This window comes from Amblyomma americanum, chromosome 1, assembly GCF_052857255.1.
Source record: "Amblyomma americanum isolate KBUSLIRL-KWMA chromosome 1, ASM5285725v1, whole genome shotgun sequence".
Lineage (NCBI taxonomy): Eukaryota > Metazoa > Arthropoda > Arachnida > Ixodida > Ixodidae > Amblyomma > Amblyomma americanum.
This window is the reverse complement of record NC_135497.1, coordinates 250,172,084-250,198,933: the sequence shown is the minus strand read 5'-3', so window position 1 is coordinate 250,198,933 and position 26,850 is coordinate 250,172,084. Positions and strand designations below refer to the sequence as shown.

At 42.2% G+C, this 26,850-nt stretch overlaps 1 protein-coding gene across 10 annotated transcripts in view; it reads right to left on the bottom strand.

Annotated features, from left to right (window-relative positions):
- Nucleotides 1–26,850, bottom strand: part of shi (dynamin-1 shibire) — a 68,934-nt gene that overhangs the window by 26,986 nt on the left and 15,098 nt on the right. For 2 of the 10 annotated variants that reach the window (XM_077648925.1, XM_077648930.1), the window contains exons 10-18: nucleotides 26,314–26,471; nucleotides 25,173–25,190; nucleotides 22,962–23,016; nucleotides 14,486–14,497; nucleotides 9,859–9,972; nucleotides 8,111–8,220; nucleotides 6,226–6,526; nucleotides 3,912–3,968; nucleotides 2,892–3,073 (exon numbers count right to left, since the gene is read on the bottom strand). In XM_077648925.1, the coding sequence (XP_077505051.1) occupies nucleotides 2,892–3,073; nucleotides 3,912–3,968; nucleotides 6,226–6,526; nucleotides 8,111–8,220; nucleotides 9,859–9,972; nucleotides 14,486–14,497; nucleotides 22,962–23,016; nucleotides 25,173–25,190; nucleotides 26,314–26,471 (1,007 nt within the window). Of the gene's footprint in view, nucleotides 1–2,891; nucleotides 3,074–3,911; nucleotides 3,969–6,225; nucleotides 6,531–8,110; nucleotides 8,221–9,858; nucleotides 9,973–14,485; nucleotides 14,498–22,961; nucleotides 23,017–25,172; nucleotides 25,191–26,313; nucleotides 26,472–26,850 lie in introns of all 10 variants that reach the window. The other 8 variants (XM_077648924.1, XM_077648928.1, XM_077648926.1 and 5 more) reach the window with 7 other exon arrangements.

The following is a 26,850-nucleotide window of genomic DNA, read 5'->3' as shown; positions in this document are numbered from 1 at the left end:
CCCTTTTAAGCAGAGGTTCTACTTGGCACTATTAAAATTCAAACCTACAAGGCCCCATTTGTGCATGTCTGATGTATAAGTCTACTTTACAAATTATATGCACACTTGGGAAATGTAAGCTAGAAAAAAAAAACGAAGGACTTCTACTCTCCCCAGAGGTGCAGCAGCTGCACAACACAGGTACATGTTTCATACTAAACACTGAGCCATTTGCACAGAAAGGCTAGTTGCAATAATGCGCACTCTGACTGAAAAAAAAAAAAAGAATTCTTTCTGCAAGGTCGCAAGGGTGCTCTCCCTAGCTCTCTCTCCAGAGCATGTCAGCAGCAGCAGGTGTACTTGTCACGTGCTGCACCCTGTCAGTACTGATGTGTCGCCGCAATCTACGCATTAGAAGTACCGATGAAGCCTACCTTGCAATGTGCGGTGTATGCATATGGCTGCTTCAGGAGGGACCCTTTGAGCATTGCACACAATGATAAGTATGCGCTAATTGAGACGTTTATGAGAAATCACCACAATGCAAGCAGGCACCAAATGCATGAGGTTGAATGGAGGCTGAGTAAGGGATTTCGTCCTACCACGTCCTAAGCGGAACCAGAGTCCTTCAATATTTTTCTGGTCATGAAATTCCCGTCGCAGCTTTCATACAAGGTTAGCACCAGCCAGTAGAGCCACCATCGTTTGCAAAAGTGCATTGAGGCGCCGCAGGAAACAGACGGCCATTATATTTAAGGCAATATTCGCATCTAAATGTTTGGAATTTTTCTTTGACTGTCTTATTTGCTTACATTAGAATGTACTCTTGCAAACAGAATTTGAGCTTTGATGAGAACAACGCTAATGACATATGAATACCTCACTGGAGCAGACGTTTGCGTAAAACTAGCTGTGCACCATAAAATTTAAAGCTGCAAGAGAAGAAATTTAGAATGCGACAGGGCACACTAAACACCCATTAGACGAGATACAAGGCCGTTTGCTTGTCTCATGCTTTCACCAGGTTCTCTCCGACCGCAAAATTTGCAGTACACAAGCGAAAACGTGACCGCAGTCCGTATTAAAAAAAACACTTGCTTTAGAAAGCAAACGGCATATGATCGCTATGCTAAAGGCACAGTCACATAGACCGATCTCGGTTGGCAGAACGTCGACAAATGCATTTTCTGCATTGTCTTTACCCTTGTCATACTATGCTGACACTGACAGTGGGCCGATAGTCGGAGTACAGCAATGTCAGTGGCAGTTGTCGAGATCGGAGCAGTCAGGCGGCAGTCGGCCAGCACGATGTTTCGCTGATCACTCCAACCAACAGCCGTCGCCATTTTCAATTCGCTCTGCCCACTGCTGCACTGCACAACTGCTCAGGCTCCTGTGACACTGATTTCAATTCTGCTGCTTTTTTAGTAACTATTTTGTGTATTCGCAAAATGAGTGCTTTAAGATGACAGTACACCATTCAGCATTTACCCAATGTGCGTGGTATCCACCAGGAACACGCCAATGTCGACGACTACAAAGCAGGATAGCTTCATGTACAAAACAGATACTGCCTGTTTACGTAGCATAAAATGCAAGCAGAGTTCTCCTTATGTTAAATATTCTTATATCTTCTGCGTTCGTTGTCGCTTTACCTATTTTGCACAGTAGAATGAATCTACTAGCAACTAGCAGCACCTATGGATGTGAACGTACCTCCGGGAAACGTATGATTGCCGGATTACTGACGCTGAGTATGACCGCTAATTGTATCTGTTTTCTCCGATGTGACCAATAATTGATTTTAAATTCCTTTATCCAGAAGTGCATTCAGCAACCGTGAACATTAATAAAACAACCTAATTTTTTGTACACAAGCGACATCGACTATCACTGCAAACCCTTTCAGCATTGCTCGGAAAACAGGGTCACATCAGTGCTTCCCGCTAATTGTACGCTCGTACTGAGACGTAAGCAATCGTCGATTTCTAGTCACTGTTGCCGAATCTATGCTGGATCACCATTTGCATTCACTAAAACTTGGAAATTCGCTCTCCTTAATCGCTGAATCGGGCTTACGAATCCTGCGCTCTCGCTAGGTTGACTCATCACAGAAGGGGGCCAGTGCTGACTACTTTGAAGTATGAGAATATAAAGTGGTTTTCAGGAGCAAACACATTATTTCGAGGCGGAGGTGAAGCCACATGTTTCTTGCCATGCTACTGCCCACTTCATTTTTCTCGGCAGCTCTGTGTCCCCGAGGCACGGAATCATCGAGCTAGACTTTCTTTTTCGCACCTCTGTAACAGGAACGGCACACCGACACGAACAAGTGCTCAACATGACCCCACGCACAGAAGTTGCATTACCTGAACACACAAAAGCACAGTAAACATTGAATATCACCATCAAACTAACAGCGGAAGGGCTTCCTGCTCAGCTGTGACAGTGCCGAACTCCTCGGACGATGCACTTCTGCAGACAGTGGCACCATAGCATGGCAGCCACGAGCAGCATAAGAAGCCCTCGCACAGCGTTATGGAAAATTTTTGTGACCAAACAGCACTGAAGGGCTCTGGCGAAACTAACGCTTAAGAGAGTACGCCTTAACAGCAGTCTAAAGAATCTAGGCTCAGAGATCAGAACTACACCTTAACAGAATTACTTCCTGGTTAAGCATTCTGAAAAAAAAAAAAAGTTTATTTGCTGTCAAATCTGATATTCACAAAGTGCAGTGCTACTATTCATTGTCGTTGCATGAACAGGGGGACAACGGTCAATAATAGAGAATGGACAAGGGAGGTCAGAGGCTTCAAACAGCATCCTTCGAGCTGAGAAGACTCCTATCTACGTACTTTCAAAAATTAAACAACCTACACAATAAATTATTAGGCTTTTAGATAAATGCTCACCGTGGCGAATCGGGGGGCTGCATTTTGAGCCAGTCGTCCTTGACAGGTGGCGGTGTTGGCTGATACGAGGTCTGCATGGACACATCCCCTATGATTCGTAGAGCCTCTTTGCAGGCGTGGTACATGCGTAGCATCTCATCTCGCTTCTGTGCCTCTTCGGGACTCTCTTCCATGAGCTGCGTCTGCACAAACAAAGGAGCCCCGTCAAATTCCGTAAAAAATTAACAGACCAGAGCCTCAGCAGCGTGCACAATCCAGTAAGCACAACCATGATCATGAATCAACGGAACAAGCCTGTGCACAAATCACTCATGCAAAAGGACCATATGGAGACACTGTGTCCCAGCATCAGAATGCACTTTTCGACAGCCACTACTAAGCCCAGTAGACGCTCTGCAGTCAAATGGGCAGTAAAAACTACTTTTAAATTGTGATATGCACCAGCCACACTCGCTCTCCAGTGTGCTTGCAGACTGACCAGCATGAACTCTCAACACACTTCAACGCCACTGCACGTAACACCAGCCACAAGTGCTAACAATGGTAAGTCATCACATGGATGGCACAAAGTACAAGTAAGTTCACTCTTATTCCATGGCCCTAAACTTAGGGCCCACTTTGTTTTTCTTGCCGAAATAAATTACTCACACTTCCATATCAACTATTACAACATAACCTGACAGTAAGATTACCTGAAGAGTTTTCATACACAATCACCACTTCACATAAAAGCACGTGTTCAGCAGATTTCTTACTAACCTTCTGGGACTGGAGCTAGACAGATGCAGCACTGAAACTATCACACTACAAGGTGCCTGCTTTCACTGTGCAGAACTAAATAATGCACTCAAGCCTTAGATATGCTGATGTATAGTAGTGAACAAGTGGCACGAAATGCCAACACTTTGTGGTGCACAATAATTGAAAACTGCAATCATGGTCTGCTATCACACAGCTTTATCCCCAAAAAAAGTTTAAAAGCAGGTGACTATTTTTTCTTAATCAAAATTTCATCCTTACCTGATCACCTGAAGCATAAAGAGCTGCTAGTAGTTCTGAATAGATGAATTCCTTGGTCTGCACAAGAAAACATGAGCGAAAGCCAAAGTAAGCTACAATTCTTCAAAAGAGCCTATGTTACGTTACAAACAAATGCACAAGTGCAATATGCATTTCAACCGATATGCTAGCATTATTAGTACAAGTTGTATGTTTTCAGAGAGGAAGTTAGGTCATGGCCATATAGACCAATAGGATAAGGAGCTAACAGACGACTGACACCTAATCATGCTCAGCTCACAGTTATCATTGCTGTCATCTGCTCCTTGCTGAGCAATGCACTTGGACACCGTAAAATAAATTAAACCTGATGTCACAGCAAGTTTGATTTGCATGCATACAATGAATCACAAAACTTAATACATAGTAAATTCCACCAATTCATAACAAAAACTTTTTTTTAACCCTTTAATCACCAACCCAGAGCTCTACTCCTTCATGAGAGAATGCACGAATATCGCCAATGACAAGTTGCATTTGTCTGGCCCGAGCAAAGGCAACGGCAGGAAGTCAAGATTCCCACACTTTCTTGTGAGTTTTTTTTTTAACCTCCCGTAAAAAACCATGTACCTTACTTTCAGGACTAGTAATCAGCATGTTCACTCTGCCTCACCACAACTGGCTAGCACTGCCAACTATCACAAAATCGTCTGATCGTGCCCATGGTACAGCAAACACCTTGCTGTGCATTTCAAAGGCTATCCCCGCATGGGTCATGAAAAGTTTGGGTGCAGCCCTTACATGGATATTTTTTATTTAATATTTCCTTCGGGAAAACAGTGCGGTCCATTCACAGCCCTTGCACGTGTTGGTATGTACCATCCCTAGGCATGAAAAGCTTTTTTCTTTGTCTCACTTGCAAGTCTTCAAACCAAACTATTCATGAACATGCAAAGTAGTATGTGAGTAGGTGCATAGCAGTATACACAAGAATGTGCACCAAGCCCATTTCTGCCCCTGCTTGATGACATTTGATTTTTTATGCAACACATAAAACATTGAAAACAATAAATTAATGCTGCTGAACTGAAACCAAGCAGAGAGCCTTTCAATTCTGAGAACACTGCTTAACAAAACGATCTTCAGTACCTTCAATTATTTTGAAATGCTAGTAGGATGTGCAGCGATGTTGAGCACTAAAGGTGATTGCAAGAACTACAACTGATAACAAAGAGGCAAAACAGTAACCATAAACAACAATATGTACACCCAGACAGCTTCCACAGATGCTGAGGAACTAGGAGAGAGAGGGACATACTAGGAATATACAAAGATGTGCGTCAAGGAAGCCCAAATCTGAGACACTAACATCACCTCTTAGGAAAAAGATATGGCTACAGAATGTCATGAGCACGAAGAGGAATGTGGGAGCAAGAACTTTTCACTCGACACAGCGGCAACTAAAATGATGACAATAACAAGTCAAGTCATTAGTGAACAAAAACACGAACAAGCACAAAGAGCTGTGTATTTACTGTCGTAATTTACGCATTTTTTTCTTCAAGGCTTCAAAAAAGAGGGTTGCACAAATTACAAGGGGGGCGCAAATTACGCGGAACAAAGGTCACAAAGTGCAATATATGCCGTATACTGCCGCCTACGTCAACCCCTCGCACCCCTCACTGTCCAAAAAAAATCTGCACAATCAAGCAGTCAGAGGCAAAAAGCAATAAAAAGGCATTCTCGTGAGCGGCCCGGCTGACTAGCAGCAAACAGAACAGCAAACGGTTCGGTAGTTTCGGATTCTGGCGTACAACGGAGGTTACCAGCAGTTAGCTCTCGTAACTGTTCATCTAAGAAAGCTATACCCAGGGCAAGCAAGCTGGGTGAATGGCGTGCAATCAGAATTTTTTTAGGAGGAGGACGGCGTGGCAGTGTCCCCGCACTACTCACACCTTTTCCAGCTGCATACGTGGCCATGATTATCTTCCCAAGACTGCCTTGCGCACACCAACATGCATGCTGGTGGTCTGGCACAGCAGGAAGTGAAAATGTGAGAGTCAAATTTTTTTTATAAACCCGGGTAATAAATTAGGGGTGTGCAAATTACGCGAGTAAGTACGGTGTTTAATAAATTCCAGTGAATAACACGTGTCATCAAGCTACAGCAGTCTACTAAGTGCCAGCGTACTGCACAAACAAAAATCTCATGTCTAATGCCCTTCACGCCACCAAGACAAGCAAATTGCTCAGATGAGCTGACCTCTACATTTACTGCTAAGCATCAACTGCATGAGAGGCAGACATGCACGCAAGGTCATAAAACAAGGCTCACATCATTGATGGTGAGGTGCATGATAATCTTGGGCACCAGGTCGCGGAAGGTCTTGGTGATGATGCGCATGTAGGAGTCCACCAGGTTGCGGATGGTCTCCACCTGGCGCTCCAGTTGCGGATCCATGGATGAGCCACTGCCCTCAGGGCCTCCGCCATCTGTGCCCCCCTCACCATCCCCTGCTGCACTCTGTGCCCGCTCTGGGTACACGCCAGCTCGCAGGAATGATGCCTTCCATGAGTCCACCTCCTCCTGGCTCTCGCACGACAGTTCCAGCTGCTTGTAGTCCTTGTACACGTTCCTCCAGTGGGGGGGGCCATGCACAGTCTCCACATCACAAGCTGCTTTTCCACAGCCAAGCACTGCCGAAACTATGCTCATCCTTTTTACCACTGCTTTTTGATACGTGAACACAGCACAAGACATGACATCTGCTACTTTCAAACACACTTTTTCTCAAGAAGAAAAATTAAGGAACTATCAAAAGCCAGGCAAAGCTAGGCATAAAATCTGGTTTCACTTTAACCTGAAATGAAACCACGAGTCCAGCACGACAGTAAGTTGCTTAAATGAGCAAATTCATCATAGAGCTGGTGCATACAACATAGCCCAAGTAGAATTACGGCGTGCCAGAAACTACTCCAGCTCTTGTGTAACGTATTGGTCCCAGGCTAGATAAAATCAAGCTAGAGAAAATGTGTAACTGCCAGGCATATAAAACCAAAATGCTCAGCATTACATAAAATTTTAACTGATTGCTTTTATTTTAGTGACCTTAGTTTTACAGCCATTAGTACCATGGCAGTCATGATTCCTTGCTTACCCTTAAATGAATGCAGCACAATCCAATCAGCCTCCACCAACTGTGCACCCCAATTGTCACTACACTAAACAGCCCATCAGCAGCCTCTTGAAAATCTTTGTACATACTCATTCCCCACGAAAGCTCCTGGACTATGCACACATCGCTAAAATCACTAAACAATTTTTTATATAAGATGTAAGAACTATAAAGTGTGCCTGATAAATAATAAGACTATGACTGAAACATTTCCACAACCCCACAGTGCCAATCTTACCACCTCTAATGCACTCCTTTTCTTTGTCGACGGACTGCTACATACATCTATACTGTCATTACCTGCTCGACCTTATCTGTTAGTCATTATTTGCAACGCTCTCATTCAAAGCTAACTTTAGTTGTGAAATATGTAGAAGACACACACAGCTAAAAATCTGGTGAGCAAAGTGGTCAGTCTGGCACTGAAATCCTGTCATCTCGTAACTGCTCTATGAGCAGAGGATTTTCAGATTTGGCATTTTCATTAAGAATCCAATATTGCTCTTTGACAACTTGGAGTCTATTGCTCCTCACCTGTTCTCTCAGCTTAGCCAGAAAAAGAAACTACTTTTTAATTGCCCAATTCAGCGATACCTATTCAACAATCAGCACTGCCTTCACTTTCAACTTAATCAGTTCTTGCTATTTTTAGTCTAGATAACTATTGCATCAACTCATTTTGTTTCCAGATTATATCAAAAAATCTCATCGCATGTGATGACCTTTTGCCACCACATACTTTCAGCTTTTCTGCTCTGAATTAGTCTTTCAGCCATTTCTGGAAACTTAGCGGTTGCTCCCCTTGTTTGCACCTGCCACTGCCATCGGGTATGTGTTATACTGCCTACAATGTAGGCAGTATAACACTGCTCACTATTCATTGCCGTACCTTGCACAGTATGGTAGCACTTGTTAAAGTATCCATGTTACCGAAGGCTCAAGCATACCAGGCAACATTCCCAAATGATTAGGAGCCACTGAACAAGAAAATAAAAAGCCATAAAAAGAACAAAAACTTACAAGCCAAACAAAAAAAAAACTAACCTTTGGTCAGGATTAAAAAGTGCAAATGTATTCCTTCGAGACATGAAGCCAGCCTCAATGTCCTTAATCTTCAAGCCATCCAGGGGGAGCATGTATTTCTTATCTTTTTCCTAAAATGTGTAATAAAAAGGCTTCAATGTAAGAGCAGCATGCATCTGCAACTTTTCAACAACGTACCAGAAACTTAAATGCACCAGAGCTAATTCTACAACATGGTGCTTTACACAGTCAAACCACAATCACTAGAACTCTTAATAAGAAAAATTTCTCCAGTCTTGTCATTTTTATTGTAAATTTGGCCGGATAATTCAAAGCGGCTGCCTACACTAGCCAATTAATTCAAATATCTGAGGATGTGAGAATGCCCAATCCTGATTTTGTTGCAACCCAGCGAAGCGACAGCCCATCAGAGGCCTGAGGTGGCACTGCAGAGGAATGTCGATGTTTGATATGCAAAACGTCCCAATGGTTGACATATTCCCACAAATGTTTTTGCCTAGGTCCGTTTTTTTTGCTGTGCTTGGCTATTTCGAGAACCCGGTTAAGAACATTTTTCTTGGTCCCAATTACTTTAAATTAACGAGATTTTATTGTAACAGAACACTTTACTAACTGCACTTCCCACTGTTTTCCTGTGTGTCTCCTCTGTCTGCCTGGCCGTAATTGCCTTGGCAAATGGATTTTCATGTCTTCACTGTCAAGCCAACAGCGGAGGGCGCATGCGTCTGCTATCAGAGTGGTGCCAGAATTGCAAAAAGTACAAAGCAGTAAAGAAAGGCGGCAAAGAACAGACTGCTAGTGCAAATGCTCGTCGGTTCAAGGCTTGCTTCGTAGTGTAACCTGTAGTTTATGTAAACCCATGATTGATGGGCCTTTTCTGTTGCCACAAATGATATCTGGGAAACTCAAATTTCATGCCAAAAAATACGATATAAGTTGTTACAGACACACACTACCAGCAGGAATTCATTGCAAGACTCGAAAAAGCCTCCGCAAGAGTATGCAAGTTCGAATATACAAGGGTTTATTAAAATAGCCTCACCTCAGAATGGATACCTAAGCTATCCCACAAGGAAGACTCACAATAACCAATCTATTTCTGCATCACTACAATTTAAAGCCTTCTACAGGTTTTGAGTTAGCTAATGGGGTAGCTGGCATGGTGGCTCAATGGCAAAGGCATTTTGCCGATGAGCATGATGGCATGCTTTGAATATCGACCAATGGTAGCCACATTTCAAAATGCAAAAATGCTCCCGAACCAAGGTCTTGATGCAGTTAAGAACCTCTTGGGGTTAAAACTGACCAAGTGTTTTCCCATGTCCCTGATAGTCAAGCTGTTAACTCGGGATGTAAAATTTCATTTTTTTCTTCAGTTTCCAGATGTGACCTTTGACATTACCCAGTACTCGTACCAACAAGGGGCCATGTTTCTTTTTTTTTTTTGTATTAGCTACAACTTTCCCCTTCCATTTTAGAGTCAAGAAGAAGTCTTTATTGAGTAACACAAACAAAATGTATACACAGATATTTGGACCGATAGCCAATGAGGCTAGTAAGCGGTCCAATACAAAATAACATAGGACAGCAATCACAAACACATTGAAGAAAAACTAACTTTGTAGCCTTGCTTCCATTCCCAAAAAATGTTTCTTGCATGTCAGTTTGAAATTCCTGGCTTGCTTTATTTCAATTTAATACTTTCTATTTAATGACCATTAAGTACAGAACAAAACTGGTTTACTTGCCTCTTCATCCTTGTACCATGAGATAGACTCTGATGTTAGCACAAACCAGTAGTCTCTGGAGCCACCCTTCATGATGCCCAGGTTGTGGATGCACATCCACCCCTTGCGAATCACCTGAATCAAACCCATTGCAAATAATGTAATAAAACTGGCTTATGTTTCACAACCCAAAGCCAGGCTTCAACACAGTAGGCTCCCACCCAACAATGCTGGACTGCAAGCAGTCAGCATACAAAGAACATGCTTGCCTTAATTTTTCAAAACCTGAAACCCAGAAAGATGAATCAAGCAAAGCTTGTAAAGTTTAACAACCTTTTTTAATTAAATTACACTACAATGCCTAGGCTTGACTAAGTTCCTGTAAACCTGAAGCTGAGAAACAAGTGTGCAATTGCTATTATCCTTATGATGTAATACCCGATATTCTCAATAACACCAAGGTGCCAAAGATAATTGCAAGAAGGTGGTTTTATCATTACGTGTGGTTTTTGAGTTTTGCTACAAAACTACACAATAAAAATACTTCATCCATTGCTAACTTGCACGCTTCTAGTGACTGCTTATTTATAAACTTCAGCTGTAGCTGTACAGTATCCTAACTTTCAACAATTTCTTTGCAAGTACAGCTGCAATCGAAATTGCCTGCAACATTCAGGTCTGGCCAAAGTGCACTGTACACGGTGCAGCACTTCTAGCCTTGCTAACTGATATACATACACAAAAATAGAGGAGACATTTCTCTGTACACACATTTCTTAATAGTAAATGCTGCAGCTCAGTACACAGCTAAGAAGTTTAATACACACTTCTTTCTTTGGCCTCCATCTTCATATTGCACATCTGAGTACCAATTTGCCAAACACACTAATTGCTTACTTTGCAGTTACAGCAACAAGAAGCATTAAAGCACTAAAATGTATAGCCTAGAACACAACTACAAATGTTACTGCAGCACATAACAGCCATCTGCACAAAACATCAGATGTCAGAACAAAACTGTGCAAGGAACAGGAGAAGCATGACAGCCTTACAAGCATGACCACCTTTGCAGCTGAATCCAGTTAGTGTGCATGTGAGCATGTGGAACTCTCTAATCAGAAACACTATTATACCAAAAGATGGACGGTGCGCTCTTCAATTGTGAGTTCCAATTCTGCTTGTACTGCTCGCACTTGAGCAGCATAGAAGGGTTACATGCTTGGCTACAAGAAAACTGCAGAACACTCCATATCCTTGCCTGCATTAAAAAGGCACACGATATTCCCGAGTGTCAGAAGTAATAAACAGGATGCTCAAGCAGAGGTACTAAAAAAAGGCCGTGACCTTAGAAAAATATATTAGCTAAATGATAAGGTGTAGCATATCTGGGCAAATATTTCACTGCTGCTTTAGTCTTAGCTGCAAGCAGGCTAGAATTTCTAGAGTGCAAAAATAATGCAACCACCACTTTGTGTGAGCAAGGGTGCTTAATTTAGCATGAAATGCACTTAGGTGTACAATATTTAAAGAACAGTTTGTGTCCCTCATAAGGAATGTTGCACACACACTCGTATGCACACTATACCAGGTGTCTCAGCTAAAAGTAACCAAGCTTTTAAAGAACACGGAATGTCCTAGCCGCGTGAGACTAACTGAGGGTTGTTTAGAGTCGCGTGACCCAGTCTGCAGCATTTTTTTTCTTTCTTCAAAATTAATTAATTAGTTAAGCTTAATTGACAAACTTTTCAATTATTGAATTGAGGAACAAAGTGTCAATATAAAACTTGTAGATAGTCTCAAATAACCGATAGCATCGCTGTTTCCATCAAGGTACGATTTACTTAGCTTTACATACTGGTCTTAAAAGAAAGCTATCACGTGGACAGCTGCTGGGTCACATCTCTGCCCCAATGTGCACGCAACGGCTCATCTGGGGAGAGCACTTCACTAAAAATGGATTTTATTCTCTAAGACGCGTCTTGGGATGTTCAAATGGCACCACTGTCACATAGACGCTTTTTTTATTGCGAGAGCTAGGGTTTAAGGCCGAAAAAAACTACTTCACGTTAACGATTATCTTCGTGCAAACATTGCAGCCAACTGTTTTTCAAAGTGATCTACAATTTTTTCCAATGATACTTTGTTCCCAAGGGTAATAATTAAAAAGCTAGCTAATTAGGCTTAACTAATTAGTTAACTTTGAAGAACGAAAAAAAAAACACTGGAGACTAGGTCACGCGACTCTAAACAGCCCTAAGTTGGTCTCACGCAGCTAGGTCATCATTCCGCGTTTTTTAAAAGCTTGGTTACTTTTACCTGGGACACCTGGCATATACTAGGATCAAGAACTCTTGCCTTTCACAGAAGAAGCACAGCTAAAAATTGATGTCAAATTTAAAAGAACAAAAGAAACTAGTCAACTTTTTACCTATTCCTGATTAACCCTTTATGTGCCATGCCACAGAAGAGCCAAGTAGTCACTTGGCAGTTCATGTGTTCCAAGTTTTTATGGAACTTCCACACACAAGGTGCCTGATAAGATGTCCACTCGGGATTCAGAACGAACTGCTAAGTCTACCACGAGACCTAATAAAACCAGCCATGCCACTGCTAGTCTCTTTCTCAGGCAGAAGAAATCACTCAGAAGTAGCAACTACATAACTTTGTTCACGCAAACACTGCTGTCCTCATGGCTAATATTTTCAAAGTGGTTTAAAAGGCCTTATAATCAACTGCTTCCGATGGAAGCGGCCTTTCCAATTAGATTTTGGCATGATTTCAACAGAACAACATAGCTTTGCAAAAGGAGGCCCACAATGGTGTCAATGGCAAACTAAATTTCCAAATGCAGTCCAAACCAAATGATGACAATGACAACCAAATTTCTGGCCAAGAAAACTAAACTAGCTGAAACACACCTTTTCATAATGTAAAATAATTTTCTGTACTGACTGATTGATCTTATGTCTTAATGCAAAAATTTTCTGCAAAGACATCTTGAGTGATATTACACCTGGATGCACGGGAACTTAATGGCCGGGCGTACAGTTCTAGCAATAACAGAATGGAGCACATTTTGGTGATAGAACTGGTTTGGTTCATGAGGTTTTAACATCCCAAAGCGATTCAGGCTATGAGGGTCACCGTAGTGAAGGGCTCCGGAAATTTCGACCACCAGGGGTTCTGTAACATGCACTGACATCGCACAGTACACGGGCCTCTAGAATTTCGCCTCCATCGAAATTTGACCGGCGCGGACGGGATTGAACCTGTCTTTCGGGTCAGCAGCCAAGCACCATAACCACTGAGCCACCGTGGCTGCTAGGTGATAACACTCTTCTCACCCCTAACCAAGAGAAAATTGGGAGATAACACATGCGCTACCAAATGCCACTGGTGCGCTCACAAATAACCCCAAGGAACTATTTTTTCTCCAGGACATGCGAGAACAGTTCAAACACCCAAGTGTGCTCCAAATCATTTTGGCCACATCAGTACAGGCAGTTTTATCAGGCACCTAAAGGGTTAGGCTGCAGTAGCATTTGCAGAAGTATAAAATCAATGAGGATAGAAAAAACCAATAGGCCCATCCACAGATGTGGTGAGACGTTGCACTACTGCGCACCATACAAGGAAGGCACTGCTGCCACTTTCAGCCACTCAGATCAGGAGCGCTACTTCTGCATTTATATGAAGACAAAAAAGGAAGCACAAGCCTCACAAAAAGCTTGAGTTAAACTATTGTCATGCAATGGTGGCCTCCTGTCACGTTATCAGTATTGAGAAACCAAGGTTAAAAACTTACATAAAGGCCATTAAAAAGCCGAATTTGTGACCTATACTAAGAAAGAATAGAGTGAAATGTTAAAACACAGATAGCATTTCACCATTTTCCACTTCGAAAACCCATACACGAATAACAGTATTAATAAGGTTAGTACTGCGCGAAACATATTAACCTTTCTTGTTTCTAACAGGTACTCACTGAAACAAGGAATGCAAAATTCTCACTCAGCAATTCTCTAATCCCACCTGCTTTAACCCATAAAGGGTAAAAAAAATGCATTCATTTACTGATAATGAAAACACAGGAGTGAGTTTCCAAACGACCAATGCATGACCGCCAGCACTCTTGCATGACAAGCGCACCCTAGCAACATGCTATCAGCTATGCATAACACTGAGTGCTATAGCAATCTTATTTTGGCAGCAGAGTACACACAGGGGTGGCCAGCATTTTCCATTAAACAATGTGGCAAAAGAGTTCTTAAGCCTTTTCAAGCTCCAGCACCAACACAGCATACAAAGCACACCACATACACATGCAGCTCATAGTTTTGACCTATGCCCCCAGTTTCACTCCCCAATCACATGTTGCCTAATCACTATCACTTGATTAAAGCTCACCCTGAAACAAAAATGCTTACTTTTCCAGGTTGGAGCCATTTGCAAAGAACGCAGAACAAATTTTTTTAAAAAACCAGCTGAACCATAGCATGCTATTAGTTTACACAAGTATGAAGTTTACAGCCTATAGATATGAAGACCACTGTGGGGAATCTGCCAAAACCGAGCTGCAGAGAAGAAAACATGAGAAGCTACAAAAGAAGAGAGAAGAAAGAGGTACAATGGAATGACTGCAACTTACAGCGAAAACCGACTAGGAAACCAAAGGGACAAAATGGGGAGGAAACATAATTCTTGCCAACTTGGAAACCCAAATATGCAAAATAAGACAAAATAACAAAATCTTTAGTGCATTTTCTTTTAGCATCACACAGTAAGAGGAAAACTTTCTTTACAAAGCTAATGTTCCTTTCATGATAACGTTGTAGCAGATTTTGATTTTAAAGTACTACACTAAATCCCTGACATTGATCAGTACATATATATATTACATGTTTCAACTGTAATAAATGAGTAATTAGAGCAGTCCTGACGTCAGGCACGTTAGCAAGCAAATGAGAACTAAAGAAAAGCATCAACTAATGAAGAATTATGCAACATGTTAGTACAACACGTATCTATAAGGCATGCAAGGTAAATTGCAAGCATGAAGCAATTATGAAGATGGCAAGAAACAATCATGCCAGATATTCATAAAAAAAATGTGCATGTGCTGTGCAAAATAGCAGTAAGAAGTGAAGCATGCACATAGCCCACCAATGTACAGCTTTAAAATTATTTTTAGACAGCCGTCCTCTTTTTCTAGCCTTCCTTCAGTTTGATACTGCACAGAAATAAAATTCTGAAAAACCAAAGGCATAATTCTGCCTCTTCCAATACGAATGCACGCCAGCATTTTAGCAACACTGAAAATACTGATAGGTACTTTTACCCTGAAAAAAGTACATAACAGACAAATTTAAAACCTCTAAGTATGCTGAACCATTCTTAAGGATTTATTGTAGAACAAAATAATTTGAAGTGACTGGCCATAGTAGTGAACCCAAAAGCACAAAATCAACATCCTGCCTAGGTGCAAGCAGCTGAGAAAATACTAGCAACAGAAGTTTAAACGGTTACAAGTCTGGTTCCATTTCTTGTGTAAAAGCCTTGTTCAAACAAAATTTCTCCACGAAAGAAAAAAAGACATCAGTTTTCTAGTCTTTTTTTTTTGTGATGCAATTCCCCTGTTCGAGCTTTTCCAACATGTGAATGAGACAATACAAGTCTGGTTTTAGCTTTTCAAGACACGCGAAGAGCATCTATTTCGGATGGTGAAAACTCTAAATGTAATAAAAGCAACAAGTTCCTTAGGACTTAGTTTCATTTACTTTAACCTGAAAAAACAGTAGACTACCTTTTAAGATGAACTTGAAGGAACCATGAGAATTTGTTCGTCTGAACAGAAATGCTCCCCCAAAAACCTACATGCGCATGCTAGGTGTCCAAATATGTTACATGAAACTAAAATATAAAATGACCTTGAAGAGAAAGGATAACTACAAATAGAACATTTATTGTACTATGTGTGAAGTGAGCTGAAGACTGAGGGCATGAAACAAACTCAATTATCCTACTTGAAGAATGGCATTGGTCTTATTTTCTTCTTTACAGTCTCTTTTCCTCACTCTCTCCCACAGTGACTGATATTAGTGTGTTTTTTGAAGTTTTGCTTTCCTCTGCCACCGAGCACTTCAAGGGTGCCTAGTTGGCTCTTATCTTGCTCCTTCCGCAACATAGCTGCCACCAACTCTACAAGCAGAAGCACCACACAGCTATTCATCCACTGCAGACAATGCGTGCATGGCACAGATATCTGGCCATCTCTGCTATGTGATAACATGTGATGCAACGCCACGTGAACTGAAAATTCGGCCCCAAATCGAGAACCAAGTGTGCTACGTGCCTTCTAGTGCGCCAGAAGCAGCGCATGGAACTACGCATGTGCGCGACGCTGAGATTTGGCCATGTCGAATGTCTGATCTCTGCACTGAGCGCAGGCGCAGAGGCGGCGGCCTGCTTTCTATGCACCGGCAAGAAAGCGCGCGCCTGCAAGACAGCTTCTCCACAGTTTGGAGCAAAGGTGCGCAGGAGCTATTTTGCAGGGGTGCACTTTCTTTCCTGGACAGTGTCACGCAGACACCCCACGAGTGCTGTTGCACAAGGTCACTGTGGTTCGCAGTCGTTGTGAAAGCTCATCTTAACTGAACGACATGCAAAGCAGTTGATCTTAAGAGGATTTTTTTTTACATACAACCCTTAGAGAAACTAACTATATGGCCTCGAGTTCATCTGACTAGAGAATTCGTCTTAACAGAGTTCGCGTAAGAGGAGTCTACTGTGCTGTCATTGCTGGAAACAGATTTTCAGCAATTTTAGACAAACTACCTGCCTCCAACAAAAGTCCTACCTCTTTCCAATCGTGAATATGCGACTCAAGAGGCAGTTTTCACCAAATCTAGGCAGGTCTTTATGTAAAATGAAGTTTTAAACAATCAACTGAAGCAATCTCTCGCACAGTAAAACTTCACAGCCTTCTCTCTAAACAATTCTAAATAAGCCTTAAGAAAACCTGCCTACCAAGTTTAGAAAAGTAAGAGAAGACCTAAAAGTGTCGCTGATCCTGTCAAAAAGGCGACAAATCAGCTATACAATTAAAACTGTTTTAACTCTTTCCTTACTGTGGGAAAACAGGCAATTTCAGGACAGTGTGTGCAAAATTATTTTCTTATAAGCTTAACTTTTCCTATATTGCATCACATCATAGTGTAGCTAAGAGAGCTCTCTTTTTGACAGCATAAAGAAAAAAACAGGATATGAAGTACTTATCAGGAAAAAAAGTTTTTTAATTGGAAAAACTTGAAGGACTTGCACAAAAATATTAAATATATTCACTCAAAAAATCGAAGAATAAAAATACATTCTTTATGCGTTACTATTCAAAAAAAGAATATCTAAAGTTACAGAGCTCTTGATTCTAAAGTTTAAGATCAATAGAGGAAAATTCACTCGCTCGAATTAATCATTTTAGGCTACTCCGGAGTGCAGTGCCATGGTCGACCCCAGGCAGTCGGGAAAAAACTCGATCCATCAAATAGCTGGCGGCATGGAATCTAGGTCCTGCCCGGTAACTTCAGAGAGGCTCGGAAAGCAGCGAATTTCCTCATCAATGATGAAAGCGAAAATTACGAACTAGCACCCAACAACAGTCTGGGCTGAACGGAACAGTCATCTTTCTCCAAATTAAAATAAGACGAATCAACGTCATCCTTTCACACAAAGTTGTTGCTTGCATCTATAAGGTCTAGTGCCAATGCTGAGGAATCGCGAGAACGCTGTTGCTGGGCAGCGTCAGTGCGAGGAGAGGATGAGGAGAAGACTAAAAATACATTTTTTATGCGTTACTACTCTAAAAAGAAATATCTAAAGTTACAGAGCTCTTGATTCTAAAGTTTAAGATTAATAGAGAAAAATTCACTCGCTCGATTTAATCATTTTAGGCTACTCCGGAGTGCAGTGCCAAGGTCGACCCCAGACAGTCTGGAGAAAACTCGATCCGGCACATATCTGGCGGCATAGAATCTAGGTCCTGCCCGGTAACTTCAGAAACCCTCAGAAAGCAGCGAATTTCCTCGTCAATGATGAAAACAAAAATTACGAACTGGCACACAAAAATAGTCTGGGCTGAACGGAACAGTCGCCTCTCTCCAAATTAAAATAAGACGAAGCAACGTCATCCTTTCACACAACTCACTCACTGCTTGCTATCTCTCAACAACTATAACACAACAAGTGACAAGCTGCCTGTAAATGATCACCTATATTTAATGTCACACTGTTACCCAGGAGAACAGGCACACTACTGAGGTCAGACAGACAGACCTGTGCACCAACTTTCCGCGATCACTCCATGTTGGAGGTTTAAAAATACCTCCTCATATAGTCGACAAAAAAACTGGATCCAAGATTGAAATAAAATGCTTTTGCAACACACTGAATAGCATTACTTGTCCGGAAGCAACCCACATCGCGCAGAATTGGCTCTTTTGAGCCATCCTTCAAACTGAACAATTTGAATAGGCGTGGTAAGGAAAGAGCTAAGCAATGGTCTCAAAACTGGAATGGTAATCATAATAGTAAGTGCAAATAACGTATCAAATTTCAATTGAGCACTACCTCCCAAATTTTTGACAAAATTTTTGAAAAACCAAGGTAAAAATTAGTAATAATCAGATATAATATCTTTGAATGTAAACATTAAAAGTCACATTGTGACAATTTATATTATAACTTTCGTTTTGTTTTTTCCACTCCTGTTACAGCCCCTTAAGGAGGCTGACAGTAATAAAATGAAATGAAACTTGGTTACCCCACCTCTTATGCAAATGCCAAAAGGTAAAAAAAGGCCTCTAAGGTAAATAAATGAAATGAAGCCACTGCTTGCTCACCTCTCAACAACTATAACACAAGTGACAAGCTGCCTGTAAATGATCACCTATATTTTATGTTTGACACTGTTACCCAGGAGAACAGGCACACTACTGAGGTCAGACAGAAGTGCACCATGTTTCCTGTCCGCAACAGAAGAGACAAAGTAGCAGTTGCTACATGACCCAGGACAAATGCATTAACAAGACCCACATTGTTCCCTTTGCCACTTCAAGCCCCAAATTATTTGAATATCTCAATTCCGAAAGGCACTTGGGTATTTCACATATCTAAATACTCCTAAACACTCTCGTGTCGCTCACAGAAACGAAAATGGCTATGTACCACATCTATCTTTTCTAAACCCTCACAAACTATATAAGCAGAACAACTCCTTGAAAATCTCTGCCCATGCTACTGGTGTGTTCACATGTTGTGGTTAGCACCAAAACCTTCCGCGTGAGCACATGCCTCCTGAATTCCACAAAAGCATGTGTCAGGCGTGATATTAAAGAAAAAATTCAGCTGCATTTCATGTAGTTGTGGTGTCACTTCGCATTAATTAATAGGACACAATGAGGAGCTGCTTTACTACAAAAATGCCAAATAAACGCATGCCACCTAACAAAGATTAATGCCCATATGTGAGGAGTCTCAATGAGCCATCACATTAAAATGTTTGGCTCACAGACTATCATAATATGAGAGAAGCAGGGTCTCAACAATATGGCATGGTTAGAGCAGCCCAACCAGAAAACAGACAACTTTTACTTTCCACTGTTGTCTAGTTTTCAAGTTCCTACCATGCAAAAATGCAACCTGCCAAAAAAAGGTTTCCGCTATCACTGTTTGCGCTGCGCACAATGCTGGAAGTTAAGCTGGCTCTTGCCACAGGCTAGCACCAAACCCACTTTGAACATATTCATGATGAAACAAGCCCTATAGGAATATGCGGCAGAAAATGAGTGGCTAGTGAGATGCGCAAACAGCGCAAGTTACATTAGAGTTCCAATGTCTGTTCCTCAAGGATACTCAGCTTTCGCAATTCAAGATTCAGCAAAGCAATGTGGTTGCCTACGTGGAAAGCTATGGTGCTAATACTGTTATTGTGTCCTTAAGCACATTCATGACATGTGCTATTTTCAAAAATGAAATATCAAATACCAAAAGCTGACCACTTTGCAAATTAGTTTAGCTTTCTCTGTCCTTCACTTTCAATATGCATATCTTAGCCATCACAGCATCAGACTCGCATCACAGCAAGAGCAGCGTGTCAACTGAGAAGTGCAGCAGAGTCATAGTACAGCAAGGAGCGACAGGGTGCAGTTATAAGTGCCCACACTAACAGCACTTGATCCAAATGCATGCAGAGTTGTGCACAAAAAGTCAACACAGAACAGCAGGGGTGTGCAAATAGTGGTTTTTTGGTTTGAAGAGAGTTCAAAGAGAATTCAAAGCAAATAGTAATTTTCTTTGAATAAATTCAAAGCAAATATTTAGGATACTTCTGGCAAACAAAAAAGGTTGAACAGCACAATAAGCCTTTTCAAAATCATGTTTCTAGCACACAAGGCCATTACAAGAAAAAAAAAAGTGCACTGAAGCTTTATCAAACTCATTGAAGCTGTGCTGTCTTTCAGCAAAAGTTGCCATCGGAATTTGGGGGAGTCAACCTACATGCGGTGCCAGCATATTTGTGGGGTGCGAGACCTATCTGTGGGAACCCCACCCGCTGGTTTTCATTGTGATTGCGTCATTGCACAGCTGTTACTTCTCAGCAGTGACTCCATGGACACCTGCTAGGCATACGCACACAACACCATCCCGCTTCAGGCGTCAGAAAGGGGCACCCATCTCCATGTGTCTTGTGCTAGCTCCCCTTTTCATGCCATTGCGCTTGATTAGCGAATTTTATGCCCCGCCGCGGTGGCTCAGTGGTTAGGGCGCTCGGCTACTGATCTGGAGTTCACGGGTTCGAACCCGACTGCGGCGGCTGCGTTTTTATGGAGGCAAAACGCTAAGGCACCCACGTGCTGTGGAAATTATTCCGGAGCCCTCCACTACAGCACCACTTTCTTCCTTTCTTCTTTCACTCCCTCCTTTATCCCTTCCCTTACAGCCCAGTTCAGGTGTCCGCCGATATATGAGACAGATACTGCGCCATTTCCTTTCCCCAAAAAACAATTTATTATTATTATTATTATTATTATTATTATTATTATTATTATTATTATTATTATTATTATTATTATTATGCGGAGAAGAGTGGCTGTGGCAGCTGCAGTCAGCTACAACTTGTACTGTGGAAGTCAAGGGAGCCACGTACCCTCCAACTGATGCACACCGCTGTGCCAGTTCCAACACAGACTCACGACACCTGGCAGGTACAGATCTGGACGCTGCGCTTGTGCCTGTTAACATCTGCTGCAGTGCACACGCGCAGACCAGCTCCATCACACATGCAGCATGCAGGCACGCAGTGCGTATGCCTAGCAGCTGTCCGTAGAGTCGATACTTTCACTGCACGCGCACCACGATGCCATCCCGGAGGTGGTACGCTGAACCGAAATCACACAAAACAAGCATTCCAGAAACACTATTCACTCCAGACTAATGCTTCAAGATTTCGAATACCAAACATTCAGATCAACGCGAATACAGACTACTTTACTATTCGACCAAATATTCAGAATTATTGAACATTCACACACCCCTGCCGAATAGAAAGCTATAAATGAGTGTGCCTCAAACATAAGCACTTCTACATATGAATAACTGTGTTTACTCCTGAAAAAGTCCAGCAATATATATTGAAACAAAAAAGCCTTATAATGCACTTTCAATAGGTTATTACTTTAAACCAAAGTATTTGGCAGCTGTTGCTTCAGTCACACGGGGTAGAAGAAACAGTTTAATCCATAAGTACAACACTAAGGATCAAGCACTACTTGTTCTTCAAAATTACAATCAACTAAAACGAAGCCAAAAAGCATATTTGCTATTACACTGGATAACCGTTTTTCATGAGAAAAAAAACTCACTGGTACACATATCATAGCCCACTGTTTCATAGGATCTCCTCCTATGAAACAGTGTGCTATCAAAAACTCCCTAGTATAAGTACAGACAAAAGTGACCAGTGCAGTGCAGTGTTCCAATTCTGCACATACATTGCACAGCAAAAACTGGGCAGTACGGTCTTTGCACAAATGATATGATGATGATGAAATTTTATGGCGCAAGGGCAGCTTTGGACAAAGAGCGCCATGGCACAAGGTGGTTTTTCATTGTGCAAGGTGGGGTCAGTGACCCAGTTCCAAAGCATTTCACCCTAAAGAAGCCGAGCACCAGGCAGGGGAAAGCTTGTACCCATTGTATCACCAGTGGGTACCCGGCGCCACTGGGGATCGAACCCCGCAACTCCCGCATGCGAGGCGGATGTTCAAACCACTAGGCCACCGCTGCGGTGCTCACAAATGATAAGATTGCTGATACAGCCATGCATGAATAAGCTTTTCTAGGAAGGTCAAAATGACTCACAGCATGCTTCATTTACTTTGGCAGATGCCTGTACACTAACTTAATGTGCTATACACAAAGAGGAAAGGTACAAAAGCTGTACGCTCCTTACATTTTTTATTCTGCACCGGTTGCTTGCTGTACTTACTGTTGAAACTGAACACAGCATGCCAGTGTTAGCTGCTGAGAACTAATGGGCAGAGTACTTCCACTCGCTCGTTTTAATAACAGACTTTTGTCAAGTCGTGCAGAGAAGTATTTTCACAGCAAGCTCCATGCTTATTATAATGAACTGCTGCAATGGTTACAGTTTAGTAACATGAACTTGCTCAGATCTTAATTTCTAACCAAATGTAGTAATGGCGACCTGCACGGCATGAATGGTATTCCATAGCAACTATGGTTTATGGGGATTTAATGTCCCAAAGCATCCCAGGCTATGAGGAACACCGTAGTGAAGGGCTCCAGAAATTGCGACCACCTGGGGTTCTTTAACGTACACTGACATCGCACAGTACACGGGCCCCTAGAATTTCACCTCCATAGAAATTTGGCCGCCGCGGCCAGGATCGCACCCGCGTCTTTCAGGTCAGCAGCTGAGCGCCATAACCACTGAGCCACCGTGGCGGCCCGTAGCAACTAATGCTTGCTGAAAACATATAACCTTGCAGAATATAACACACAAAGTTGCTAGGTCTAGTCACGCTACCAGAAACACTCAATTCACTAACCTGGTTGCCCAGTTTCCTTTTACCGGCTGAAGACACATCTGCCGTTTGCTGTGCACTGCAGAAAAAGGAGCAACAGTCCAGATCTTAAATATAACCTTACACTTCGAACTCTACTTTCAAGCTTGCAGAGCAGGCAACAAACGCAACACGAATGGCCACAAAGCAAATTGCAATGGATCTGCAGGAACAGACACCACAACAGCACAACCACTGCAAACAATTTATGTAACAGGGAACCAAAAGACAGTCAGTGGAAGCCAGCAAGGATGGTATATGAAGGTTAACAGCGAAGCAACCAGCAATAAGAGTTGCCTTTGTCAAAGCAAAATTCTGCCACCTGAGATACTAACCTCCAGAGATACATCATGCAGCCAATACTGCAAGCCCCAAACAAGGGACACAAACCTGGACTCAATCAAAGCTGTACCCATGAACTTTTGCTGTTATTAAGCAGCAATCAGTGGCATAAGCGTATGAACGCAGCTTACAAAGCATTAGTGCCATGGCCCCTCTGGCACGCATCCAAGGGGGTTGGGGATTTTATTTCATTTCTGTGCTGCCTACACAGAACTAGAACCCCCCTCCCCCCAACTCTCTCTCATTTCACTTTTGACTAAAGACACAAATTTTAATTTTAGTTAAGGACTACAGCAAACTTTATTCCCTGCCAGATCAGCCACATCTTCACAATGCACTAGCTCTTGGCCCACAAATATACACAGCAGACTCCCTTTAAGACGAACTTGAAGGAGCCATAAAAAAGTGTCCATTTTATCACAGGTACTCCTACAAAAGAATTTTAGAATTGCTAGGTGTGTCCAAATACAAGATGAAATACAGTTAAAAGAAGACAACAGATGAAAGATTGTTAAGCATGAGGGCATCTATTTCACCGAGTACAGCCAAAAGCAATGGAGTGAGGGTATGACTGGTGTGGTTGGCAGCAGCAGCAGCATGACAAGTTGTGCGACTCCACTTGAGAACAGCAGTGGCCAAGCATTTTTTTCACCATCAATTGCTGCACTGAGACCTTTGTTTTTGCTTTCGCTCTAGCTCCAATTGCTCCAGGGGTAGGCAATGGCTAGCCATATGAAGAGAACAATTTTTTTTATTCAATTCACTCCTGTGGCATGGCAGTTGGCAGCTCCACGATCAGGTGCACTTTGTACCATTCCATCTGCTGCAGGCAACATGTGGCAGGTAACACACATGACACTGAAGACTGAAAATGAAAATGTGTGCTGCACACGCTTCACCTGGCATACATACCACTGGCAGGGCGAACAGCCTGCCAGCTGAAAATCTGGCCCTATCTATACTCAAAACCATTTAAGCCTGAGCTCTACTAGCAAACGCTCCTCCACATCAACAAGCCTTTTTCAGGCGTATTCACGAAACCAAGATCTGGCCATATCATATCTGTGCAACACGCACGTCACCTGCCACACTCACCTCAGGCTTGCACAAAGGTACAGGAAAGATTTTTTTTTTCTCTCTATTCTTTAGGAAGTTTCCTTCTTTGAGAGTGAAGCACATATGCTTTAGGTGCCACTGCACAGAGCCACCATGGTTCACAGTAGCTGTGAAAATTCATCTGAACCAAAATGTACATGCGAAGCAATCCTTGAGGAGATTTCTTTTACATCATGGCCTATAGAAAATGAATTGAATGGTCTACCATTGTTACATCTGAAAGTCAGGCCCAAGTTCGTTTTGACGGGAGTCTGCTAAACAAAGCATCCAAATCAATACCATTGCTGCCACAAAGAACCAAACGTACTGAACTACTTTTTAATGGCACAGCGAATTCTGGGACAGTCTTTGCAGCACTAAAAAATAAAATGCACAACCACTGCCCTAATGCTAACCTCCATAAAATACAAAACAAAATAGACCTCCCAGCATATACTGTGGGCAACATTATCATGGTCTCTTAAAAAATTCACAAGCTGACAACATTGAGCTTGTGTTTGAACGGGTTTGATTGTTGCTTTCCTAATAAGACAAACGCGAGTGGTATGATTCACCAAGTGACGCGCTCATCCTAGATGAGCATGTGGTGCACTATGGTTTCCTGCTCAGGCTTTTTGAAAAAGGCTTTAAGAAATGCTCTCAAGCCCAGACTGACGGGTGCAGACATATGGCTTCCAATGACCACCTGTCGGTGTGCCATGTTCAAAAAGCAGACGCTCAAACATGTGTCCAACTCACCCAGAGTGATAATCGTCCCTGTGAGTGCAACATTTTGCCGAGACACACACGCAGACGAACACAAGATGAACCGTCACGAACGAGGAGTTGCAAGGAGCCAAGAGAACAATGGGGGAAAAGAACCAAACGTGAACAAAAGGGAAGAAACAGAGCCACTGAAGTTCCACAGCAGCTACTACAACAAAGTGTGAAGCAACCAGGAACAAGCGCAATGTAGTGTGCCGCTACTGCCGAGCACTATTCTATTAACCCAGAGTAAGAGTAAGGCAGCATCGGGGAACAGCCGCAAAACATGACAGGAACTACAGAAGCACAAAGCAAACACATGGAGGAAGGCAGCATCAAGAATGAGATGCAGATAAAAGACATGTTAACAAGATAAGGCACAACAATGCTGAAAGTACTGCACAAAGGAGAGACTGCTTTTATATTCACTGTACTGCTTTCATGGAAAAAGGAGACAGGCTCCACTAAAAGAATTAGCTGCCTGCTCCAAACGAGGAAAAGAGGACAGAAAACTCTATATGATATGCCTCAAGAAAGTAATCATAAATAAATCTCAGACATGATGTATCAATAATCTACAAATGCTTTCAGAAGACGCATCCCCAAAAAAACGAAGCCAAGAGGCACACGCCAAAAATGGACTGGCTAGAAATGCAGCTGTATACGAAAACAAAAGCATCAAATATGGAACATGACACTCAACCCACTTCTGTTCAATCATTCATGACAACTAGCAAGCAGACTAGTAGCAGAGATCCTAAAGGACATGAATCAGGCATGAAAACTGACCATGCAAAGAAAGCATTCAGGATTATCTTGTGCGCCATGCTACAGATCTAGGTTATGTCATGGATGCCTTGCAATAAGCCACATGTGGAGCAGAGTGAAGGCAAAATGGTCAGGAGAATGTCACCTTCTGAACAGAAACGAGAAAAGCAAATTACAATGCTACTACAAAACAAGTACACATGGACACACAAATGTGCTTGTACAGACGACATAAAATACACATACAACACTCACTGTCACCAACAAGTGTGCAAGTGCCATTCTTCACAATGCTCAAACAGTATGCAAACAAGTGCCTTTCGTACACAGAAGGAAGAAGACGTGGCTGAACAAGAGAAGAACTCACTTTGTGAACCCAATAAAGTCTTCATGGTTGGTGTTCATGTATGCAAGTTCAACTTCAACCAGCAGAGAGATCTGTTGCTTAGCTGTCTGCTCCCGCTCACGCACATGTGAGGTGATAATGCGTTCAGTTTCCTCCCGAAGTCTTGGGTAACGACTCATCTACGAGAAAAACAACGAGAGTCACAATGTTGGGTATGGGTGGATTAAAATTGGACTAAAATAAAAATTTGCTGCAGCATGTGCATGCATTAGCAGACTACAGTAAAACCTTGATAATTCGAACTTTGTTAATTCGAAAACACAGATAATTCAAAAAATTTCTGTAGTCCTGTAATTTCTAATGTAAATTTTACTGAGTATATCAAACCAACAGCCTGCACCAGCTCAGTTAATTCGAAGATCTGGGGTGCTAAACGGGAATGCCCAACAACCCGGACTTCACTGACACCCAGTGAAGCAAAAGCCCTGCGGAGCTATGAGGCGACGCTGCAAAGTGCAGATGCTAGCTAGGCAATGCTTCACAAAACCAGTACTCCCA